Here is a 23,796-nt window from a genome sequence, read left to right as displayed (position 1 = left end):
TCTCCAGCTTTAATAAAGCATTTAACTCTTGGCATACATAACGCACTTATTTAGAAAGCTGGAGTGATGCTGAGCTATAATTCTTATTTACATGAGGTAAAGGTGTCACATGGGAATATGTGCTATTCCTCACTGGGACGGCCTGACTGTATAACTACATACTCACCTGGCAATCTGCATCGGAACAAACACTGCCAACTGCAGATAACTCTGTTCCACTCCTGGAACCACAGAAACGACATGCTTCCGAGCTACTTGTGGTGGGTTTACCTAGGTTCAAGCAGAAAAAGAAAAATCTTCCTTAAGGACACGTTTTCTACATATTTTAATATAACTAATTAAGATAAAAAAGCAAACTAGGTTTATATCAATTGCCATCACTGGGAAATCAGCCTGATAGTTTTATAGCTAAAGGGTTATAAGTTGCCCTAATTATAAAACGAATAATCATAAAAAAAGGGATGAGAAACTAACACCTATATGAAGCCAAATAAATTCTTGACGGATTTATTTTTACTTTTTCAATATAAGAAACAGACTAGATCTCCAATCAAGTTACCAGACTGAGCAAATGTGGCAAGCCCCTCACTGGAAATGCACAATAACAGATAAAATATAATAACCAAAATTAAATAAAAATACATAGAAGATAGGGAAATATTTAAGTATCTTTACATAATAACAAAATTATAAGGCATGGAAGAAACCCTATCATCAGAGTAGGAAACTAGAAAAACAGAAGAATTGCTACCCAAGGAACTCTGCAATTTGAAAAGGAATTTAGATATGTTTGAAACATTTAAAGCAGGAAAAGAATCCACACAACAAGAACAGAGCAATAAGAAAAAGAACATGAAGATTTGAATATTAATGATCAAGCTCATTTTAAACACAGATATAAAAATCTGAATATAATATCAATACATTGAATTGAGGAATATTTATAGAAAAATGTTTTTAAAAGGAATAGTTTATATCATGAATATAAGCATGGCTCAACATTAGAACATTTATTAATGTAATATATGGCACTGACAGATTATAGGAGAAAAAAATCAGCTATGAGAAAAAAATGCCATGCTCTGATAGCATGAAAAGTCATTCATATTTATTTAGAGTTAAACTGATGCAAGTTTACACCTAACTTCAACATCAAGTTTTTGTCAGACAAATAGCATGCTGCAAATGTGCTGAAAATTGAGAATTTGTATGATTCAATGTAACTTTAAGCTAGGAATATGTAAGATTTATTTTAAAGTAAAATGAAAACTATGTCTTAGAGAGGAAAGTACATTAAACATACATAAGTTACTTTTTGTCCAAAATAATGTCTATTCATTTTTGTTAATTATTTTATTACTATCAATAGAAATATACCATTCAGAAAACCTTGGGAAGCACTAGGTTTACAAAAACCTCTGAAAATATCATTAAGTCATACAACCTTACAGTTAAAAGAGATCTTAGTGATCATTATGTGCAGCAATTCTTACTGTGGAGCTACAGTTAACAGAACTAGAAGAGAGTATCAATAACTACGTTTTATCTATGAAGCCTCCATTAGCTGTTATGCTTACTTATGGGAAATGTATTTGATACTTCTGAAAACTATCAGTCATGGGTGTCTCTGGACAACTGTCTCACTTTATAAATGAAGAGAGTGGGTTCTAGAAAGGTTAACTTACTTGTTCAAGGTTGCACAGGTAGTTAGTGACACACCAGGTTTCCTGACTTTTAGTCTAATGCTTTTTCTACCACAAAACACTGTCTATGTCTAGTAAATATAATAATATAGACAGTGATCAATGATGTCATAATTAAACATCAGAATATCACCCAAAATTATTCACATTAAAAGAAGTAAAACCTAGTTTAGTCATAATCAGTAGGCATGGTTCAGTCTTAGTTTTTTAAAGGCATGGTTCAATCTTTAATCCTCTTTTACCTGTGTGTTCTCGGAATTCCACCATTGCCTTCATTGTTTTAGAATCTGCCAGTGCCATCAACCAGAACAATTTGGTTCTACCACAACCTTCATGAAGATCAACCTTTATAGCTTCTTCTTCTTCTTTGAATACCTATTGTTTCATTAAAGAAAAGAGAAAAACATACTTACTTATTACTCCGAAAGAGGAAATATAATTTAATTATTCAATAATAATAATAATAATGGCTTTCGTTTATGAAGCATCCTAAAAAGTTCCAGATATTTCCAATCTTCTCCTCTTTAATCTTCACAACAGCCCCATTTTTACAGATGTAGAAACTACATGTTGGAAAGGTTAAACAACCTGCTAAATTTATATTTGATAAGCAAGATAGCTGGGAGCTCAACAAAGGTCTTTGATTCCAAAGTCCTTTTTTTTCCCATTAAACTAAGCTTCTTTCCCACACTTATTTAAAAATTCATTGACTATATTTTATGTTCCAGATACCATTCTGGGTATAAAGACAGAAATGTCACCTGTCTTTGATGAGTTTTGGTTCGTCGATGAAGATGAAGGAATCTGTCACAGTCAGTACATAAATTTCCACAGACATTGCATAAAATGATTGCTGCAGTTTCACCATCATCGTGATTATCACACATAGGCTAAGATAAGACATTTCCATGTGTTACATTAGATTAACAAGAAAGTCTTAGACATTCATAGAAATCGAAATTTATTTACAATAACAAACTGTTACTCTGAAGTCCTTTAAGAATTTAGAATATGAATGTTAAATAGCAGTATTGCAAGTGTACTTAACTATAAAAATCTCTGAAAATCCCATAATGTGCTATGTAGACTCAATGATTAATAAAGTGAACATGTATATTTTGCTTAGTGAATTAAGAAATATTTTCTCCATTATATAGCCAAACATTCTGTATGCTAAATGAATAAAAGGATTCATTTTTGAAACCTAAACATTAATAAGAAAATATTAAAAGGGCCTATATAAAAGTCTTCCCTTCCAGTGAACCTAAAAATCCCATCAAAGCTACTTTAAGTACATATGTGAATAGGTGGTGTGTTATGTTGCCTGTCTTACTGCTTTATTTCCTCCTTCCCTCCATAAGACTGATTACATTTTAGTATAATATCTAGACACAGAATCCAATTCTGGCTGAAAATAAATTTTGATTTAAAATTACTCAGACAAGCACAAGAAAGCTCTTTTGCATAATTAAATAAAAGCCCCTAAAGTTTCCAATATACTATGAAGAGGGGACTGTAAGTGAAATAGACTTGTGCGATAAACTTGGCCTATAGGACACAATTTTTAAAGAGTTCCACTAACTGTATTTAGACTTGCTGGGTTTTTTTACGCTAAGCTAAAAACAAGATAAATTCTTATAAAATAATTCTGGTCTTACCATTTGTTTTTGTTGCCCATCTTTTCCCATCCATCTCCCTGAGGAGAGACGATCTACATGGTCCTGATCAAGAACACACAGTGACGCTAGAGCGAGCCAGAGCTGTTGAAAGGAAAAGCTGTTATACCGCTGAATTTTTAGAAAAGACTTATAAAATGCTAACGTATGACATTACGACAGCTCAGTAAATGCTGGCTGCCTTGGAAAATACATAGATATTCAGTGGCACTCAAGTTTTCCTGAGGTGGTACCAGGCACATACAATCACTGCCATATGTACCATGTACATAGTAGGCACTCAAGAATGTACTAAGCAAATGACTGTTTCTCTGATGAACCATCTGGTTTTCTACATAATACATGAAAGTATCCTTTATTGGTCTACTATGCAAACATATGAATAAATTAATTTGCATATTTAATGTACCTTACTTGCATATTTAATATTTACTGTACCTTTTGCATATTTTCCCATTTAATATCATTTGCCTGAGGCATTAAATTCCCAAGAAGGTGGGACAATAGCTGTTTAATTTTTCACAGTCCCATGAGGAGTTGGGTACATCCTTCCAGATAATAAGAGTTCCTCGGATGTCTTTGTTGCTCCAAGGAGTCTAGCACTATATTTGGTGTACTTTGTCATAAATAAATAAATGTTTAACAAACTTTAGAAAATTGCCCTCAAAAACAGTTTAAAAATTTCTGAGGCTTAAAGGGTAAGCTTTAGTTTTCCACACTTGACATATTCCTTCATTAATGAAAATAAGAAAGTAAGAAGTTCATGTGAGTGACTGGAGATGGAAAGCAAAAGACAGTGCATGCAAGGAGAAAATAAAGGAAAAGAACACTACTGGTTCCTGTCAAAAATACCCGCTTGAGGTGTCGCACTGGCAAGATAGCATTAACAGGCTTTTTCTGCCTTAAGGAAATCCAATTTATCTTCTTTTTCAGATTTCTGAGGACTAAGCTAAGCAATTTTTTATCAGCATCCACTTTTTCCTAATGCTATCTCATTGCTCTGCTTTAAGGAAATCTCAAATCTTTTCTGGAAGTATATGGGACATGACATATGGTTGATTAAAACTTACTATAAATGTCTCATCTGAAAAATGCAATCTCACTTACTCAGAGAGTCTATCCCACCCTGCTCTGGGCAAGTACTTTTTGCTTTTTAACAGTAAAACCTGTAAACCCAGTAAGTAAGCCATGGGGTCAACATTAGGAACAGCTAGTCCATACGAAAAGGAGTAGGAAGGGGCTTAGCCTACAAAGGACCTCCAGTCTATCACAGCATAAGGCTGACACTAAACTCACCGTGGAAAGCTACGAACAGAACATTAGAAAGACAATACACAAATACTCAACATAATTTAGCCTTTTCTAACCAGTATAACCTCAGCTTCCTGTTATAATAACAGAAACAAGTGATTATAGAACATATAACAGTGAAAAATGACTGCCACATATAGTTCATTATTTATAAAAGCTTTTTATATTTTTTCAGTAAGTATAATATGTGGTTAAAAAGGATTAACTTGACTTAGTGATTAAAATTTTTTTCAAATATATTACTGAAAAAGAATATGCCTTGACACAGACCAAATTAAAACAAACAAAAATACCTACTCTAGTTGTTGCAATACATCTCACTGGAGACCTAAATTCTTCTTCCATCTTAGTCAAGGCAATGATGGTTTCTGCAATAGCATTTTTTGTCACTCGGGACCAAGCTTCTGACAGATGACCCTATTGAGCAGGGCACAACATTTTAATAAGTAACCAGAAATGTATTATCATAGTAAATTCTTATCTCTTAAATAACATCTCTCACCAAAAGAAAAGATTTATTTGGAACAAGACCATGGGATTTTAGACCAAGGAGCACAGACTTCCGAACTAAAAATCCTTCACAACCCTATGGAAAATTCAACTTTGAATAATTATTTGATGATTTAAAAAAAAAAGTAAATACAAATTTAAGTTCTCAATATTCCTTGCTTGCAGAGTTCAAGGGCATTTCTTCTCCCATCTGGATAAAAACATACAGAAATGCTAAGGTTATCTATGCCTGAGAAATTTTATTACTTAACATAAAACTTATACAGCTAAGCCAACTGCTTTAGATGAAAGTATTACTGGTACCCAAGAGCATAAATGGGTTCAAAGTACTACTACTACCTTTATTTGCTAACTTGATTTGTAATGAACAGTCAACTATTATAGAATTTAGGTGTTCCTAAACATTTTCATCCAGTCAACACCCTGAGAAAGTCTGTTTGCCACAAAGATTGAGAAAATGTCCATGCTGTTGGGAAAAGTGATAGAACTTCATCTCTTCCTCAGAATATCCTCCCACTTTTCATATCCACATGTTATCACTCTTTTAAGGGGCGGTTTAATTCCTCCTTCTTCAAAATGCCTTCTATTCCCTCTGCCTCTCAGGGACCTATATTCCACAGTATCTTGTCCCCTTTGGGGTGGCTTCCTGGAAATACTATGGAATCTGTGAAAACTGACACTGTGGAGTAATGTAAGAGCCAGGCATTCTGTGAAGTAATTCCCTGCCCTGCACACTCCCAGATCTCCTCCCAAGGTCACCATCTTAAGACATTGGTGTAAGACGTTAATTAAGAAGAATACAGGCTTTATAAAAACCACAAACACTGAAGAGAATGAGAAACTTCTACTTCCGGGAGTCCTTTTTTCTCCTTTAGGCTTTTCAATTCCTTTCTTAAGGTCCAAAAGAATAAATTTTATTTTATTAAGTTTTAAAGTCTTGGAATACTTATGTAACAATTCTTACATAAATTAATTGGGATGTTTGAAATAAACATAGTTTACATAAATGATAAATTTACCACTCTTTGAAAAAACAAATAGCATAATAGTTAACATACTAAAAACAGTCTTCAGTAAAGCAAAATAACACTAATATACTCCTACTGTCAATTCAGCAGAGTAAGCTGTTTGTTTTGCCTATCAGATTCCTGCTGCACCTTAGTGTCATAATGGTTTGGGAGAAGGGGAACTTACTGCTGCCATATCCTTGATAAGTTTAATGATGATCTCTGAGATCTGGGTAGGAGTTGAGCCCTTCATCCACCAATGACTTTCACCTCGTCGAAGATAACTACAAAGAAAAATCAGAATTTATAAACCAACGAACTATCAGTGGTAGTTGTTACAAATGCAAAAGATGAAAATGTTATTTCAGCATGCAATATTTTAAATTTTTAAGTGACTGAATCGATTAAAACATTTTAAACTAAGATTAATCAAAACATTACCCAAAATCTAGCTCTTCAATCCCAAGACAGCAGCTAATTTGATTTATGTTCCTTTTCAAATATTTCTGTGTGCCTCTTCTAGTAGTCCATGGACCACAAACTATTTGTTTTCTGTGCACATGGAGACAATAAAAAGCGTGTGCCAGAATATAAATCAACTATATCACTAAGCACACCACTGTTTAGTTCAGCTGACATTTTTTCTCCCTAGCAAGTCTATCTATCTACATTAAGGAATTGATACATTGATTAATATTCTGGTGCTATCTATCTGCTTATTGTCATGGATTGGCTCTGTGAGTAGCACTGTTCTAGAAGTCTCAAATTTTCCACTGTTACACACACTTATAGAACATCTTTGCATATATATCTTTTTGCAAATGTATCAAAGTTTTAGAAGTAGAACTGGTGGGTTAAGGGATAATGCATACTTAAAATATAGTTAGATATTATCAAACTGACATTTAAAAAGGCTGCAGCAAATCATAATAGGTGAAAAGTCTATTTCCTTACAATGTTGCAAAACAAAGATATTCTGCAATTATTTTAATCTACATTTCTCTGATTAGTAGTGAGGTGTTTTTTTTTTTTTTATTGGCATTTGTAATTTTTTTTTCTGTGAACTATTCTTGTTATTTATTTTTCTATTAGTTGTTTGCCTTTTTCTCATTGATTTGTAGTCATTCTTCTAATATTATGGCTAATAATTCATTGCTTATTATATAGGTCTAAATATTTTTTTCCAAGTGAGTTGTTTATATTTACATTTAAGTAGTATCACCAATCACGTAATTTTCATTTTTATGTAGCCAAATATATAAGTCTTTTCCTATATCACTTTGGGTTCTGTGTTTCGTTTAAGGTCTTCCAAAATTGAAGATTACAAAAATATTCTTCTATAATTTGTCCTAGTAGAGTTTTTTGTTGTTGTCGTTGAGATAGTCTCTCACTCTGCTGTCCAGGCTAAAGTGCAGTGGTGTCATCATAGCTCACTGCAACTTCAGACTCCTGGGCTTGAGCCAATCTTCCTGCCTCAGCCTCCTGCGTAGCTGGGAATACAGGTGTGCATCACCATGCCCAGTTTTTAGAAAAATTTGTTTTGTAGAGACAGGGTCTTGCTACGTTGCCTAGGCTGGTCTCAAACTCCTGAGCTCAAAAGATCTTCCTGCCTCAGCCTCCTGTAGTGCTAGGATTACAGGTATGAGCATAGTGCCAGGCCCATGCCCTAGTAGAGTTTTTTTTTTTGAGACAGAGTCTCACTCTGTTGCCGGAGTAGAGTGCCGTGGCATCAGCCTAGCTCACAGCAACCTCAAACTCCTGGGCTGGAGCGATCCTTCTGCCTCAGCCTCCCGAGTAGCTGGGACTACAGACATTAGCCACCATGCCCGGCTAATTTTTTCTATATAGATTTTTAGTTGTCCAAATATTTTCTTTCTATTTTTTTAGTAGAGATAGGGTCTCGCTCTTGCTCAGGCTGGTCTCGAACTCCTGACCTTGAGCGATCCACCTGCCTCGGCCTCCCAGAGTGCTAGGATTACAGGCGTGAGCCACCGTGCCCGGCCTCCTAGTAGAGTTTTAAAAGGTATATACATAAACCTTTAACTGAAGTTCACTTTATTCCCCCTGTGTTTACTTATTTATTTTTATTGTGGTAAAAAACATAAAAACTGAAGTTTACCTTTGTATATGATGTGAAGTAGAGGCCTACAATCTTTCTCAACATAGACAACCAAATGTTCTTACATCATATATCCAGCCTCCTTTCTTTTCCCCACTAATTTCTAATTGCAAATGACATTTTTATTACATATGATGTTCCTTTTATACACGGGTCATCAGTTGTTAATGGCTTTTCTTTGGTGAGTGAGCCAAAAAGGTAGAATTTGAAATCATGTCTTAATTTTTAATCAATCTGAATTCTCTGAACAGTAGCTCATTCTGTTCTGTTTTGGTACTAAAACAGAGGCCGTGACCAACCTGGAATTGAAAATCATTGGAAGAGTAACTGTCGTAACTCCTTTGCCCACGGTGGTACCAGCTGTCCCTGTGATGGTGGTTCCTTTGGCTTTTAGCTGCACAGTGAGTGCTTTGGCAATGCATCCTAGAAACATGTCCAAGATACCCAGCTTATTCCAATCTCCTTTTTCTGTTGAGTGAATGATATCACTGATATCTGCTGGGGGAAGGGATTTCACTCCTATGATGCTGGCCAGGCGACTGGGGGTCACTTCAGGCAAAACTCGTCTTAGTAAAGAGGTCACCTGGTAAGAAAGAGAAAAGAAAAGAGTTGCATTTAAACAATGATGTTTTAGGGTTTTAATTTTTTAATGTACCTAACTACCATATTGTAACTGTAAAATCTTTGAAAAGAACAGAAATATAGTTTAAATACTATTTTTAAGAAGGGAAAAAATGATATAAACAATTATATATAAAGAAAAATATGATATAAACAAGCATGATATAAACAAAAATATGATATAAATTTTAAATTTCTGAGGTGGTAATTACCAACCTCAGGGCAGCAAGAAAAAAACATGTCTTTTATTTTCAGTCAGGACTAAGTGACATCATGTATTGCATAGTAATAAGGCAATCGGTTGCCAGAATACTCTTTATCACAACACATTAGTAAAATGGAACATATTTTGCTCTTCTATACTCTCTGTACTCTATGACTTCCTTAGGTAATTCTGTTTGCATTGCAATTTTTAACAACGTTTCAAGTAACAAAAGAAGTGGATAGGTAAGTGGTGTGATGGGTCAGTCACCTGTCTCTGGACTCTGGGAGAGGCTGTGTGAAGCAGGGAAAAGAGATCCTGAAGCAGAGTTAGCTGTTGAGCCAGATACTGTCGGCCAACATTAGACCCACTCAATGCTAAAACCATAGAGAGCAGCTCAAAGCAGTAAGCATCAGAGGAGGCATCTTCATCATTTGGCTGAGAATTGGCATTTTCCTTGCTTGATATGGCATGCTCCCATTCTTCACGGACTCTGGTGGCTTCCATGCGAATAGCTTGGACGATGTGAGCACACACCTATTTAAAGGCAACAGAAAATGTGAAAATATATTTCTAAGTCTGATTTACAACTCATAGTAAAACAAAACAAAAAATCAAGACAAGAATATAAATTGATGCTCAATTTTATATTCTTCCTCCCAGTTAATTCTCTATTATACCATTCCCTTAACTCATATTAAAACAGTTAAAAAAGTAGGGGAACTTTGATAAAAATCTGAACATTTAAAATCAACTATTATGTAGAAACTGATTATATACACGTTACTAATGCTTCTGCCTGTGGTTTATTTAGCACATCACACAAAATCACCATGCTTTATCACTTTTAAAGCACATGTTAAAAATAGACTATTTTAACATTTCTATCCATAAGGTGCTTTATAATTGATGGGATTCACAATATAATTGGCAGTAATTTTTATTTTTTGATGATATATAAAATAATAGCACATTTTATAATTGAAAGCATCTAAGATTCAACAAAATGCTGTTAGAAAGATAAAGCACAAATAAATTTATGTTATTTATTTAAAAAGATTTAATGGTACTGAAAGTTAAAATAGGCTAATCTAAAATCAATATTTTATTTAACTTTTGAGTACTATTTTTATGTTACTTAGCACCCCATTATATGAACAATCTAGTGCTACTTCCTCACCTAGTTATATTTAAAAATACTAATACTGGCTTAGTTAGCAGTATTAATTGCTTAGTAAAAAAAAAAAATAAAAAAAAATAGGGGGAAAGCAACACAGGAAATGCAAATGAAATCTGATAGAGCTGGATCTTTGACACCAAAATAAAATCTATCTATAACAAAGAGCAGCAAGAAAGTTAACATTCATAACAAAACATTTAAAATCTGATAGAGCTGGATATTTGACCAAAATAAAATCCACCTATAACAAAGAGCAGCAAGATAAGAAAGTTAACAATCATAACAAAATCTTTAAAGTGACACAGGTATGCCAATGTACTCGTTCCTCTCTAGAAAAAGGCAGACACATACTGTAGGATCTATGAAAGAGTCAACATAAAAAGCCTCCATAAATTTTGGAAAACACTTTATAGCCTAAAAACAAAGAAACAAAAAACTGATGAAGATAATATTAACTAACCTGTTTTTGTAAGTTAGTCAGTTTACTCCTGCTGAATATGATCCCAACCATATGTTCTTTCAGGTCAGCATCTGATGTTGCCTTTACATAGACAAAACAAAGAATGAAGCAGGCTCTTTAAACAAAATTTGTATATCTGACATTTCAAAGTACCTTGAGAAATGATTTTGCAGATTATTTTAGGGTAATTTATTTTAAATTGAGTCTTATACTAAAACAAAGGATAAAGTTTGAAGAAATCATCATTTGGCCAAAATGACTATAAAAAGAATAAAATTTTGAAACTTAAGAAACCTAGAAAAGTATATTATCATTTCATAAATTGATTTAGTATAGTCAATTTGAGTCATTTTGATTACATTTATTTCTAAATTGTGAACATATTAGTTCACATCATATATTCAATTATTTGAAGAGTAATCCAGGAAAATAAAAGATTAAAAGAAAAATATCCTAACAAAATTCTGTGATGATGGTGGTTTAAGCTATTCTAACACCAACAGTCATCAAAGATATGTATCATAAGAAGACAAATAAAGGCTGAAATTTTATAATGCTTATTATGTGCATGGCACTCTTCTAAGTGGCAGCTAGATACACATATAGACATGTATATACTAAATATATACACACACATATAATCTTATTTAATCCTCACAACAACGCCATAAGGTAAGCTCTAATGTTCTGCCTATGTTACATGTAGGAAAAGTGGGGCAAGTCACTCTTTTCTTTAAGAATCAAAAATGATTCTTGGTTTCACATTTCGTAAGATGGAGAGCCACAAGAGAATGTCCCTCCTACCCTAACAAGGAGGAAAAAGCTGCTCATCTACAAAACCATAACTTTTTTGAAGCCCATCAGTGACTTGAGATCTGCCACCAGGTAAACTGAATTTCAAAAAGACATATCCATATTGTTGGATACTTCAAAATTCTTCTTTCAGTACTTGACAGAGGAAGTAAATGAGTAAACAAACAAAAACCAATATACACAAGTCATTTGTATTTTTATATACTAGAAACAAACAATTGGAAGGTGAAATAAAAATACCATATATAATACTCTTGCAAATATGAAATGTTTAGGGACAAATTTAATAAAAAATGTATAAGACTTGTATACTTAACTACAAAACATTGCTGAGAGAAATTAAAGACCAAAATAAATGAAGATAAATACTGTGTTCACAGATAGGAAGACTCAAAATTATTGAGATGTCAATTCTCCCCAAATTGATTTATCATTTTATGTAATTCCAATCAAAATTCCAGGTTTTTAAAGAAATTGACAAGCTGATTCTAAACTTTATAGGGAAATGCTAAGGATTTAGAATAGCCAAAACAACTTTGAAAAAGAACAAAGGTGGAGCCTGATACCAAGATTTTTTTTGAAGCTACAGCAATCCAGACAGTTTGATGTTGGTGTAAGAATTTACATATAGATCAATGGAGCAGAATAGAGTCCAGAAATTGACCTACACATTTATGGGGAATTGACTATTGAAAACAGTCTTTTCAACAAATGGTAGTAGAACAATTGGACATCCACGTGCAAAAAATGAACCTCAATCTTTATTTACCTCACACTGGACATAAAAATTAACTAAGCAAAAACACTAAAACTATTAATATAATATTTCTAAAAGAGGAGAAAATCTTTGTGACCCCAGGTTCCAGACAAAATGCAAAAATCATGAATCATCTAGAAAAAACAGAAAAAATTGGACTTCATCAAAATTGAAATCTACTCCTCTCTGAAAGATAAGCCACAGACTAGGAGAAAATATTTGAAAACACATATTTGGTCAAGCACCTTCAAAGGTCTGTATGCAAATGTTCACAGCAGCTTTATTAATAACAGCCAAATAGTATGAACAACCCAAACATCCACTGAAAAGTAAAAGGATAAATAAATTACGGTAAATCCATATAATGGAATACTTCTCAGCAACCAAAAGAACGGTCCATGGACACATGCCACCATATGGATGAATCTTAAAAGCATTAATTACACTAACAGTGAAAGAAATGACAAAAAGGCTATATTCCCTGTAATTCCACTTATATCCAGGAAAAGCCAACACTACAGGGGTAGAATACAGTTCAGTGGTTGCCAGCTTCTAAGTGTGAGGTGGGGGGACTCTCTGCAAGGAAATATGAGAGAAATTCTGGGAGTGATGTATTTTAAAACTTGATTGTGATGACTTCACTAGCGTACACATGGGTAAAAACCAGCGAACAGTATAGTTTAAAAGGAGGATTTTTTTGTATGTAAATTATACTTCAATAACCTGACTTAAAAATGATTCTTTTAAAAATCATGTTATTTCATGGGCATCCAAGTGCCAGCATAACCTTTCCTATTCAACCTTAACTCTTTAAAATACACTCTCCTCCTGTTAGGCTAGCCTCTTCAGTGAGTCCTTACTCCCATCCTCTCTGTAAGTCCAACTTTTATCCATTCATTCTCTTTCAGCTCTAACTCAAGTTCAATATCCCCCAAGAAACCTTCTCTGACCACTCTAGGGCACAATAGTGTCAATGTACTCTGAAATCTTATGTCATGTACAATTTTTTCACATATTTAATAACTTGATTATATACTATATAGTAACCTTGCTGGTTTCCTTTTAGGGAGGGGGTGGTGGAGGGTTCATATCCAAGAACAAACAGATGCGAACTTTTTGAGGACTTGGCATTCCCACGATTGTTTACCCCAGAATTGACATTTGCTAAAATTCAAGTGATTTAAAGAATAGTTACCCAGTTTTGTAGTAATTCAAATGATATCTCCAAAAGATATTGAAAGGAATTAGCAGAGTTTATGAAATCTTATTTTTACAGACATCAAATAGAAAAATGGCAATAATTTAGGCAATAATGTATTAGAAGGTACAGGGCTAGACTAGGTAGATCCTTGAAGTCTATCTTTCAAAGGGCTGCCAAGGTGATTATTTGGAATATTTAAAGACCTAAGAATATTGAGACTAGTCATGGTTGACTTCTCTTTTTGGAATCGATGAGGTTTTACTGTTAGGTAGAGTGTTTTAGTTAGGACCAAAGAAATGAAGCAATTGTGTTTTAGAAGAAATTTCAAGAATAGTTGTTCAAATAAAAATGTACTGAATGGGTGTGTGATTACATCGTGGTGGATACAAAGACAAATCAGACAGACATGCACTTGGTCTTTAACAAGTATGGTTCAGTAGAAGAAATAAAACATGTATGTAGATAAATGTATGAGAGAAGCCAAGAAGAGACACATATAGATTATTAATTAGGAAATTTAGCAGAGGGAAGCTGCTTTTTGTTTGGAGAAACCATAAAGATGGTTCATGAAGACAGTATTTGTGAACCAGACTGTGAAGGACAGGTAAAATGGAGGAGGGAGAAGATAACTGATGGGGTGCAGTGCAGGAAATGACTAAGTTAATCTTACAGATTCTAACAATTGAACACAACAGCCCAAGGTATACAGTAAATTTTGCTGTTACTTCAAATAATAGATTATACATGAACAAATATGAATTTCTTATAGTTTCTTCATCTTTCTAATTAAAATAAAAAATGTGAACTAGAAATAAACTATTAACACATATCCATTAAAATATATAGCAACACATGGATCATTCGGTTAATAAGAGAATGAAAAAGGGAAATAAATATTTTTAGAATACAAATAAATACATTGTATACTTTTTCCTCTCCTTCAGGTGAGGACAGGAGTGCTTTTTCCTCTTGTTCTGGTGTAGGTTCAGCATCTCCAGAGATGAGCTTTCCAAATACCTGATAAAAAAGACACGCACATGAGAAGGAATTACCACCGTGAAAGCTGGAGGACTCATTAGTGGATTCTGCAGGTGTTACGTTATTCTTGCTATATACACCACTACTTTTCTGAGTTATGAATGCAATGTGAAACACAGTTGTTTAGGGCTGTGAGAAGTAAAAATGAGCTACACTTGTAGCCAGAAATCTCTAACAAGTTTTACAAAATGTTTTGTTATACTTTCAAAATATGTCAATGAATCCTGTAAAAGAATATGCAGTGGGGACACTCACTTGAGATGTAATAAGTCTGAATACTCGTAGAGTCTCAGCTTCACAGTTCCTTTGCTGGGCAACACTGGCGGAAATCTGGCCAGCGATTTTTGTGCTTTCACCATCTTTCCAGCCCAGGACTTTGACTTGTCGAACTCTTAGTGTATTTTCTGGGCCCTTTAATTCAATTTTGATGATATGATTATCCCCTCCTGGAAGTTCACTTGTTACCCAACCAATATGCCTAGAATCCAGATCAACCTGGGTGAGTAGAAAAGGGACAGGAAGCTGACACAGTTGAATCACTTTTATCACCGTCCTAGACTTAGCATTAATAACAGCACACTCAAATAACAAACAATTGTACAGAGAGTAAAGGTGATCGGGTTACTTCCCACTGATTATCTTATTTCAACCCTGTGAGGATAAGAAGTACTATTTATAGCAGCTTTGGTATGGACAGAGACACTGAGTTTAACACAGGTTGAGGAATTCTCAGTAAGTTGACGGAGGTGAGAATTAAAATCCAGGCCTGACGTACAGCACAAGTTATATGCGTGAAACCATTACAAACGATTTTTATGACCATACTTTACATATACTGTCAGTAGAAACATCACAAGATCAGCAAAGAAGTTCTGTTTCGTGCATCCTCACATAAAAAGCAGCATTTAAAGATATTTTCAATGTGCAGCTACTTAATATGTTTTGCTTTTGAAGTTATATAATATGTAACTTTATACTTGTGATTCCTTATTTCACTGAATTTCATTAAGAATATAACATTTTTCAAGGATTAAATGTCAATTACACTGTGAAATGGTTTTTGACACTATTTCCTTGATAAAATGAAAATGAAAATAAAAATTGTAGACTGAGGCAGGAGGATCACGGGAACCCAGGAATTTGAAGTTACAGTGAGCTATGACTGGGCCACTGCACTCCAGCCTGGGCAACAGAGTGAGATGAGATGAAAGAATGAATGAATGAATGAATAGCATAAAATGAAAATTGTTCTTATGGCATTTGATAACCAAGAAATGATCTGGGGACTTCTAGATAATTTATATAGACATTTGAGTTGATATTATTTTAATAGATGTCAATTTTCTTTTTTCTATTTTTTTTTGTACATATAGGTCAGGATCCATTAAGATAATGTCAATTTTCTAAAAGAGGTATTAAGCATAAATAAATACTATCCCATTGAACAGGATTTTTCCTCAAATTCTTTAACAATTTAAACAAAATTTATTATTTGTCTGGTCTAAATTCTCAATTCATTCTTTCAATATGATTTGAAAAAATAAACAAAAAGCCCCCAACTGACTAGTCGATTTCTATGAGATAAAGTAGCCACAGAGGCACAGCTTTAACAAAGCTTCACTAACACAAGTAAGGAAGCTTGTACACCATCTCAGACACATGCCCAGATAAAATTTGTTTCTAGAGTTAGTTTGTAAACTGACTTGTGGCCTGGTTGTAATTGCAGTGTTACAAGTGAGAGATTTTTCAGGCTAGAGAACAACTTATTTTAACCCAAAGTAAAGGTGAATTAATGTGTTGAGTGTGAATAGGATCTGTGATAAATTCTAAGGCACCCTGAGTCTTTGTAGAGGAGTAGGGTGGGGAGGGAGACACAGTATAATTGCTCGTGACTGCAGAACATTAGAAAAATAATGAATGAGATGACCAGCACAGGGATGGTTGTTATTGTTCCTACATAGGGACCATTTGTCAATTTACTGTTTTGTAAATAGATGATTTCCTATAATACTTTGGTAGTGTGCCAAAATTGGAACTAACTCAAGAGTGGAGGCTGAGAAGAAGAAAAACATTTAATGACAACATCTCAATTACCTGCTTTATTCTGCATAAATCTTCTACTGCTTTGCCAGTTAAGAAGGTCATTGAGGTAACTTTATTCTAAAATAGACAATTCACAATAGTTATTATGCCTTATTCTTGCTTCAGAACTTACAAATATTCTTACAACCTACAAACAACACGTCAATTCTTCTGCCTGTCTTCTATGATTCTTCCTAATTGACCCGACCTCATCTTTCCAACTAACCACAATTCCTACAACTCCAGTCTTTTCTTATCCTCACAAACTCCATCTTAAACCTCACATTTCAGCCTTTGTCCACATGTTCTCTCATAGTTTGATATTCCCTCTTTTTATGCAAAGTCTAAACATTCAAATTCTATTCTCTATCTTCATGAAGCCTTTTAAGCACTTCATGAAGTGCTTGTCACTTATGTCTGACTCTTGTGGCTGTATTCTCATTACTTTTGGAAGCAGGAAGAAGGAAGGTAACTTAACAAATACTTATGAGTGCCACAATGTACCCAGACTGCCTTACAGACTTGAAGTAGGATATATGAGAATACAGCGGGTTCTATCCCCCAAGATACTTGCCAAACTAGGCAAGGCAATGTTATTAACACAAAAAATAAATACCAAACAGTAGAAGTTCAATACCTTTAAGTACTGAAAAAGAAGCATGTTGGTACTAGTGCCAGAGATCTTAAGGTTAAGTTTTATGTAAATCACATCGAGAAACAGATTAACATATTAATTCCTCAGAGAGCTGCATACTGTGAGTGCTATAGGCTGATGCAATTCAAATCAACAAATGGCATGTATAAGGCACTGTGGTGGGCAGGTTGGGGGACACAGAGGTACAGAAGCTTAAGAAGGATGTATAAACAGTTTGAGTATTCCTTACCCCAAATGCTTGGGACTAGAATTATTTCAGATTTCAGATTTTTTAGGATTCTAGAATACTGCATTTGCATTATACTTGCTGGGTGAGCACCCCAAATCTGAAAATCTGAAACCTGAAATGCTCCAATAAGCAATTCCTTTGAGTGCCATGTTGGTGCTCAAAAAGTTCAGGATTTTGAAGATTTTGTATTTCAGAGTTTTGAATTTGGGATGCTCAACCTGTAACACAGAGGAAATCTTCAAAAGGAAAGCAGATGTCAGCTTACATGTTGGGAATTTTAAAAATGAATATTGTTATGATTATCTCCTGCTAGAAAAAGCAAAAATATCAAATTGGTTATAATCACTGATCTGAGGAAGACTATGTCCCAGTTTAAAATGTACCGTGAGTCAAAGATGTACTGAGCAGTGAGTTCTAGCCAGAAAAAATGTTTTGATTCATTACACTTGACTTTCTAGTAAGATAAAGTAGTTGTATCAATTGAAATTCTTGGGTCTGAAGAGGAAATAAACTCATAATATATTAGCTAAGCCCCTTTTTCTTATTGAACACTAGGGAAGAACTGAATCTGCACTGATGTACAGTGTTAAGGGTTGGGGTGGCTGTGGATGGCAAGGCGCGCTCTGACTGCAGACTGGCCTGCTGTGGTTGGCTTCACATCAAGGTTTTCTGAGACTCAAGCCAGCTACTCTGGTTCTTCCTGGGAAAAGAAATATGCAAATGGCATGGGAGCAGCAAGGCAAGGTTTAAGGGAGGCCATTAATACTATATCTGCTAGGAAGCCACATCAATTCTGAGGGGAAAAAATTCCAAGAAGTTTCCTTCCCCAGGAATGGTGTAGTTTGGCAGGTGGTTCTCTTTCTTTCTTGGTTCTTAACACTCAAGTAAATAGGATTCTTTTTCCTTTGTTTTGTGCTTTTTATAAAAGAGTGCTTAATTCAGTTGAAACATGTAGATAGACTAGACTAGGGAGAATATAAATAAATTATGATTATTTGAGGTAGTCCAGAAACTTTTTTTTACCCCCTTGAGGACCAGGAGTAAGAAGTAGAAACTTAAGGCCAATTACACTACAGGTAAAAGTATACTAAATATCATCACAGTAATACAAAAAAGAACCCAATGGAGGGAAAGAGTAATTTCTCTTTCAGAGAGAATTTCTCTGCCGAGTCTTAGAGATCTTGGGAGAATCTGATAAGCAGAGTTTTAGGGGAGGATTTCTAGGCCAAAGGAACAGCTTAAACAAGGACATGAAAAAAGGAAATTATACAGCAGACTTTCATATTGCTTAGCTGTAGCTATATTTATAATCAGACCTCTTTTCAGAATTGGTATTTCATAGTGTTTTATAGTGCTTCCAATCATATTAATCTGTTTTTAGATTTAAGATTTATTTGGGGAATATAAAAATGCTATTTGGTTGGTGAAGTTCCAGGTCATAAATCTTTTTGCTAAACTCAGAAATGAGAGTGGATGATTATTAAAGGTCTGAAAAGAACTAATGAGCTATAAATTAAGTTTCCTTTCTTACCCCAAGATCTCGGGAATTGTCCACATGAACAGATACATAGCGGGCATTGATTCCTTTTACACAGTTGATGGTGATGTTCTTAGTTTTGTTTTTATCTTCATCTCCTGATTCCCAAAAGGTTTCTGTGGAGCCATCTGTCAAACTGCCAATCATCGCAGGTCGGCTTGAAGTTTTTATGTCAACAATGCTGGTTAAGTCCTTTAAGCACATTACTATGCATAATTCCTGTCAGAAACAAATATACGTGCTTAAGATACACAAAAGGAAATCTATGATGATAAAACGAACAGACATGAGATAAGAAAAAATGTGAAATAGAATCAAATCGTTTATGAGTAACTTGTAGTTTCTCCTTTAATACATTGTTCACTATTAACTAACAGGATAACCAGGCCAATAACTGTTAAATGACTCACCTGACTCATAGCTTCAAAGCCAGACTGTATACTGATGCTAAAACTCTCTTCACTATCGCCATCATCTGATTTTGACAAAATATTGTTAATGTGGTGAAAGACATTACTCTGATGGAGAAACTGGTGATCAGATTGTTTGAATTTGAGACTCCAGCATCTAAAAAGGCAATATATAGGCAATATATGAAATAATTATTTTCCAGGAATATCTAAAGAACTCTCGGAAAAGTCCTCTGTAGCTAATATCTCAAGAAATCTTAATGCTCTAGTAAAAAATTGAAATTTTAAAAATACAGGGAATAAAATCATTGCTTTTTTTCTGAGAAATAAAGGTAATTTTTTTGGAACAAGTAAGTTCTAAGGGAAGTTCACTCATTTTAAACATAGAAAAATTAGACACATGAAGATCAAGGCTACAGAAGCAAAAAAGGTAATGAATTTGTTTTGTGGACAAGTGTGACACCACCTATAACAGCCTCTCAAATGTATTAGTTTTACAATTCCATAGTAATTCATCAGAGTGTAACATATCTTGCACTTCAAAAATCTTGTGAGGAGGGAAAAAAACCCTCCCTTCCACTGGTCTTATCATCAGGAATGTGGGAAGCCCAATCATTCCATCGACCTATTTCTTGTATAAACCAACAGAGGATTTATTTGTATCTGTAGTCTAGCATGTGGATCCAATAACAAAGTTCACAATGTAAAAGCAATGCTAAATTCTCAACAGATTCCAACTTAAAATTATGTGATGTTCCTTAAGGTAGTGTTAGGATTGGCTGCATAGACCTAGGCTCCATTTTCCTTAAGATTCTTTTCAAGTCAATCTTTATTTTGGTTTTTGGATTTCATTTTCCTTCTTCCTTTTTGGGACATGTAAATGATTTGAGGTAGGAGAGTGGGGAAAGTGAGAGAGATCATCATAGAATGTGATAGTTTAGAGCACTAAGAAGTGTATTATCCACATTTCACAGAAGGGAACAGGTGTGAACTAAGAGGAAGGACAATTCTAAATTATGACAGTAAGGAGGGAGGCACCATTTACATAATGTAGGGATTCCTTGTATCTTCCTGAAGAGACTTTATTGAGCATTTCATACTTCGAATACTCCATAAAATCTCTTCTCCAATGTACCCAGAATACTTTGATACAAAATTACCTCAGAGCCATTTGTTGTAATGAACTGCCACTGGGGAGAGACATCATAAGATCGGAGATGGTTTGAAGCAGGCGGTGAAATGTATGAGGCAAAGGATGAGCGGCTTCACCTGCAATCACTATGTCTGAGAGTGGATGTTCGCATACTCTTGTGTCTTTCTCCTAAGACAGAAATTGAAAGTGAGTTTATCAGCTTGTGTGCTGAAAGGAACTTCCCTCACAAAAAAATATTATGTATACTCAAAAGTATTCTGTATACTTTAAAGATACTCTGTAACAGAAATGTAAAGAACAAAACCAAACCAGACACAAAACACACAGTAAGATTAATTATGCCTATATTACTTTTAGGGAAAAAGCAATAAGGCTACCCACAATTGAAATCAGCAAGCAAATGGATACCCCATATACATGTATCAATTCTAAAGTACTCACAAATCTTTTAATACAGCAAATCCAAATGTGTATGCAAGTGTACAAATGTCTATATGGCAGATATGTTTTTTGTGTATATTTTTATATGAAAAAATAACGTGTTCACTACTGGTCACTGCCCATAGCCTATAAACAATTGTTTTGCGTATTTTGTCAGTTTTTTGTTTTTTATTGTGAGAATTAATACCAGGTATTTCATCACGGTCATAATTAGAATTCTGTCGAACAGTAAGTTTTGAGATGTAGTATTTTTTTGTCATTCAGTTTAAAATATTTTCTATTGTGATTCTTTTCTGATGTAATTTATTTGGAAGTGTTTTTCTTAATTTCCACATGAATATATTTTTCTTGTTATCATTTTGTTATCTATTTTTAACCTACTAGCAACAAACACAGAGGTCATGGTAAGAAGGAAACCAATAATTTGAAGGTTGTTGAAACTTGCTTTATGTGCCCAGTAAGTGGTCATTTTCACAGCCGTTCTGTGTCTCTGAAAAGAATGTGAATGGTTGGATGCAATGTTTTATATATTCCATTAAATCAAGACTGTCATTCATTCAAATCTGTTTACTTCCTGATTCTTTTTATTTGCCTGATCTATCCAGTACTGAGAAGACTGTTGTAGTACTCTGCACAAAATGGCCACGAATTCTTTGTAGCTCCTCCCATCAAGAGGTAGAGTTTACTTTTTCAGCCCCTGAATTTGGTCAGCCTTGTGAATTGCACTGCCTAACAGAAGGTGGCAGAGGCAGAGGCCCAACAGAAGTGTGAGTTTAGCCTAGGCCCTTTGGCTTTGCAGCTCCTCATTTTACCCTTCGTTTTGGACATTTTGGAAATTAATCATAAATTAATTTTTTAATTAATCATAAAATGCCATTCATACAATTTTAGAGTGCTTGGGAGTAAGCTAGATTACTCTTCCACTTTACAGATATGGAAATTGAAGCCTACAAGTCATACATCTACACTGAAATAGAAATGCAGCTGGAACTCAGGCCAGCAGTGTTCTAGTTCAATGCTTTTTCCATTATACAGGTTGCCTCCTATGGAAACCAGGTCCCGTCTAGCCAAACATTTTTGAATTTCATGTCTCTAAACAGTATCATTTTTACCATCCAGTATCTTATAGCAATGCTGAAAATGTTACTCTGTTTATGTCATATATTGTGCTGTAATAGCATATATCTTCCAGTTGATTGCTCTGTGACAATGGTGTTTAATGAGAAATCAGATGTGACTGTTAGCATCTTTGCTGGAGATGAAACTTTCACTAAATATAGTTAATACTTTGCTCATAGCATTAAAGGTTCTTCTTGCTTGATAATCTGTGAATTACTTCATGCAAACTATTGTACTATCTGAAGGTGTATTACTCAGTTTCTTTAAAAACATTGACAATTAAAAGAAACAAAAATCTGACTTACTTGTTCTGAATTTTCTTTGTTTGTTTTATTTTCTTCATCCTCCTCCTCTTCTGGTTCCACTGGAGCAGGAGTCAGTGATGCCACAAAATGCCATAGAATATCATGAAGAGAAGTGGTTTGGATGACATTACACAGAAGCCAGTTGAAAGCCTGAATTAAACGAGTGAGTCCAAGATAAAAAAAAAATGTAGAGTTTTTCTTACTCAGAAAGGAAGTACTTCCATTGGCTAAGAGTTACAAAGAAAGATACTGGAAAATCTGATCTTCATTTCACTGAAAATACACTGAACTTGAAATAATTAATAGTTTTGGTCTTATTAAAAATAAAGAGGGAAAATAATATTTATAAAATACAATACTAAAATACCTTTTCAAGCCAGTTTCTATGTTGAAAATTCTTCTTAATATTAATTTACTCCAAGTACATTTTTTTCCCAACTTGCATTTAGGATGAACGTAGAATATTTCTCAAGCTCTACACAAGCTGCCATTTACTTAAATATATTTATATCATTCCCATCAATGAAGTGGCAAGTTATTTATCACATTCATGATAAAGCATAAAGATTTACTACATACGGACCTGTGATATACAGCAATCTTATTTTTTAGAGAATGGAGGTCCAGAGAAGTTATTACTGGTAAATTTATATCTTTTTTGCATGATTATTCTCTCATTTTATCCTAATAAAATGACATTCTGAGTATAAAAATCTTTTAAGTAATAAAGCAATGCAGAAATAAATTTCTTTAGAGTACTTAAATATAAAATTCTAAATTCATTTATATTCATGAACTTTAGAGTTTAATTTTGATGTGTACATGATACTTTTGATTGGTTAATGTCTTTTAATTTGATGCAATTTCTGTTGGTAAATAAGTGGCATCATTAAATAGAACCATCACATGATTTGTATAATCAATGAATTAGTAACTCCATTAATATATTCGTACCTCCATAGCAAAAACTCGACACGCAGATTTCCTTAAGGCTTGTTTCATTGCTATTTCAAGACCTTCTAGATCATGATGCTGTATAACAAAAGCTAAAACTGGCCATTGGAAATTTCGTTCTCCTTTAGAAAGAGAGCTGTGGGCTGAGATTAGTCGAGAAAGCTCAGGAGATGGATGTCTCAACAGGGAAGAACCAACTTCTATTAAAAAAAAAAAAAAGAAAATTATTAATTTTCATAGGCAGTACATACTGAAGATAATAATGAAAGTAAGATCTAAGTACTCACAAATCTTTTAATACAGCAAATCCAAA

General features: G+C 34.1%; 1 protein-coding gene across 1 annotated transcript in view; it reads right to left on the bottom strand.

Annotated features, from left to right (window-relative positions):
* The window catches only part of MYCBP2 (MYC binding protein 2, E3 ubiquitin protein ligase), a 279,976-nt gene that overhangs the window by 10,048 nt on the left and 246,132 nt on the right, over positions 1 to 23,796 (bottom strand). The window contains exons 58-74 of the mRNA XM_012637759.1: positions 23,484 to 23,683; positions 22,530 to 22,679; positions 20,672 to 20,832; positions 19,512 to 19,668; positions 19,096 to 19,320; positions 16,693 to 16,758; positions 14,854 to 15,093; positions 14,479 to 14,577; positions 10,790 to 10,870; positions 9,420 to 9,686; positions 8,626 to 8,909; positions 6,395 to 6,491; positions 4,988 to 5,107; positions 3,362 to 3,463; positions 2,465 to 2,593; positions 1,946 to 2,078; positions 167 to 270 (exon numbers count right to left, since the gene is read on the bottom strand). Of these exons, the coding sequence (XP_012493213.1) occupies positions 167 to 270; positions 1,946 to 2,078; positions 2,465 to 2,593; positions 3,362 to 3,463; positions 4,988 to 5,107; positions 6,395 to 6,491; positions 8,626 to 8,909; positions 9,420 to 9,686; positions 10,790 to 10,870; positions 14,479 to 14,577; positions 14,854 to 15,093; positions 16,693 to 16,758; positions 19,096 to 19,320; positions 19,512 to 19,668; positions 20,672 to 20,832; positions 22,530 to 22,679; positions 23,484 to 23,683 (2,615 nt within the window). The remainder of the gene's footprint in view (positions 1 to 166; positions 271 to 1,945; positions 2,079 to 2,464; positions 2,594 to 3,361; positions 3,464 to 4,987; positions 5,108 to 6,394; positions 6,492 to 8,625; positions 8,910 to 9,419; positions 9,687 to 10,789; positions 10,871 to 14,478; positions 14,578 to 14,853; positions 15,094 to 16,692; positions 16,759 to 19,095; positions 19,321 to 19,511; positions 19,669 to 20,671; positions 20,833 to 22,529; positions 22,680 to 23,483; positions 23,684 to 23,796) is intronic.

Source organism: Propithecus coquereli, unplaced genomic scaffold (genome assembly GCF_000956105.1).
Source record: "Propithecus coquereli isolate 6110/MARCELLA unplaced genomic scaffold, Pcoq_1.0 Scaffold123, whole genome shotgun sequence".
NCBI lineage: Eukaryota > Metazoa > Chordata > Mammalia > Primates > Indriidae > Propithecus > Propithecus coquereli.
The sequence above is the reverse complement of the archived record's forward strand: the minus strand, read 5'-3'. Positions and strand labels throughout refer to the sequence as shown.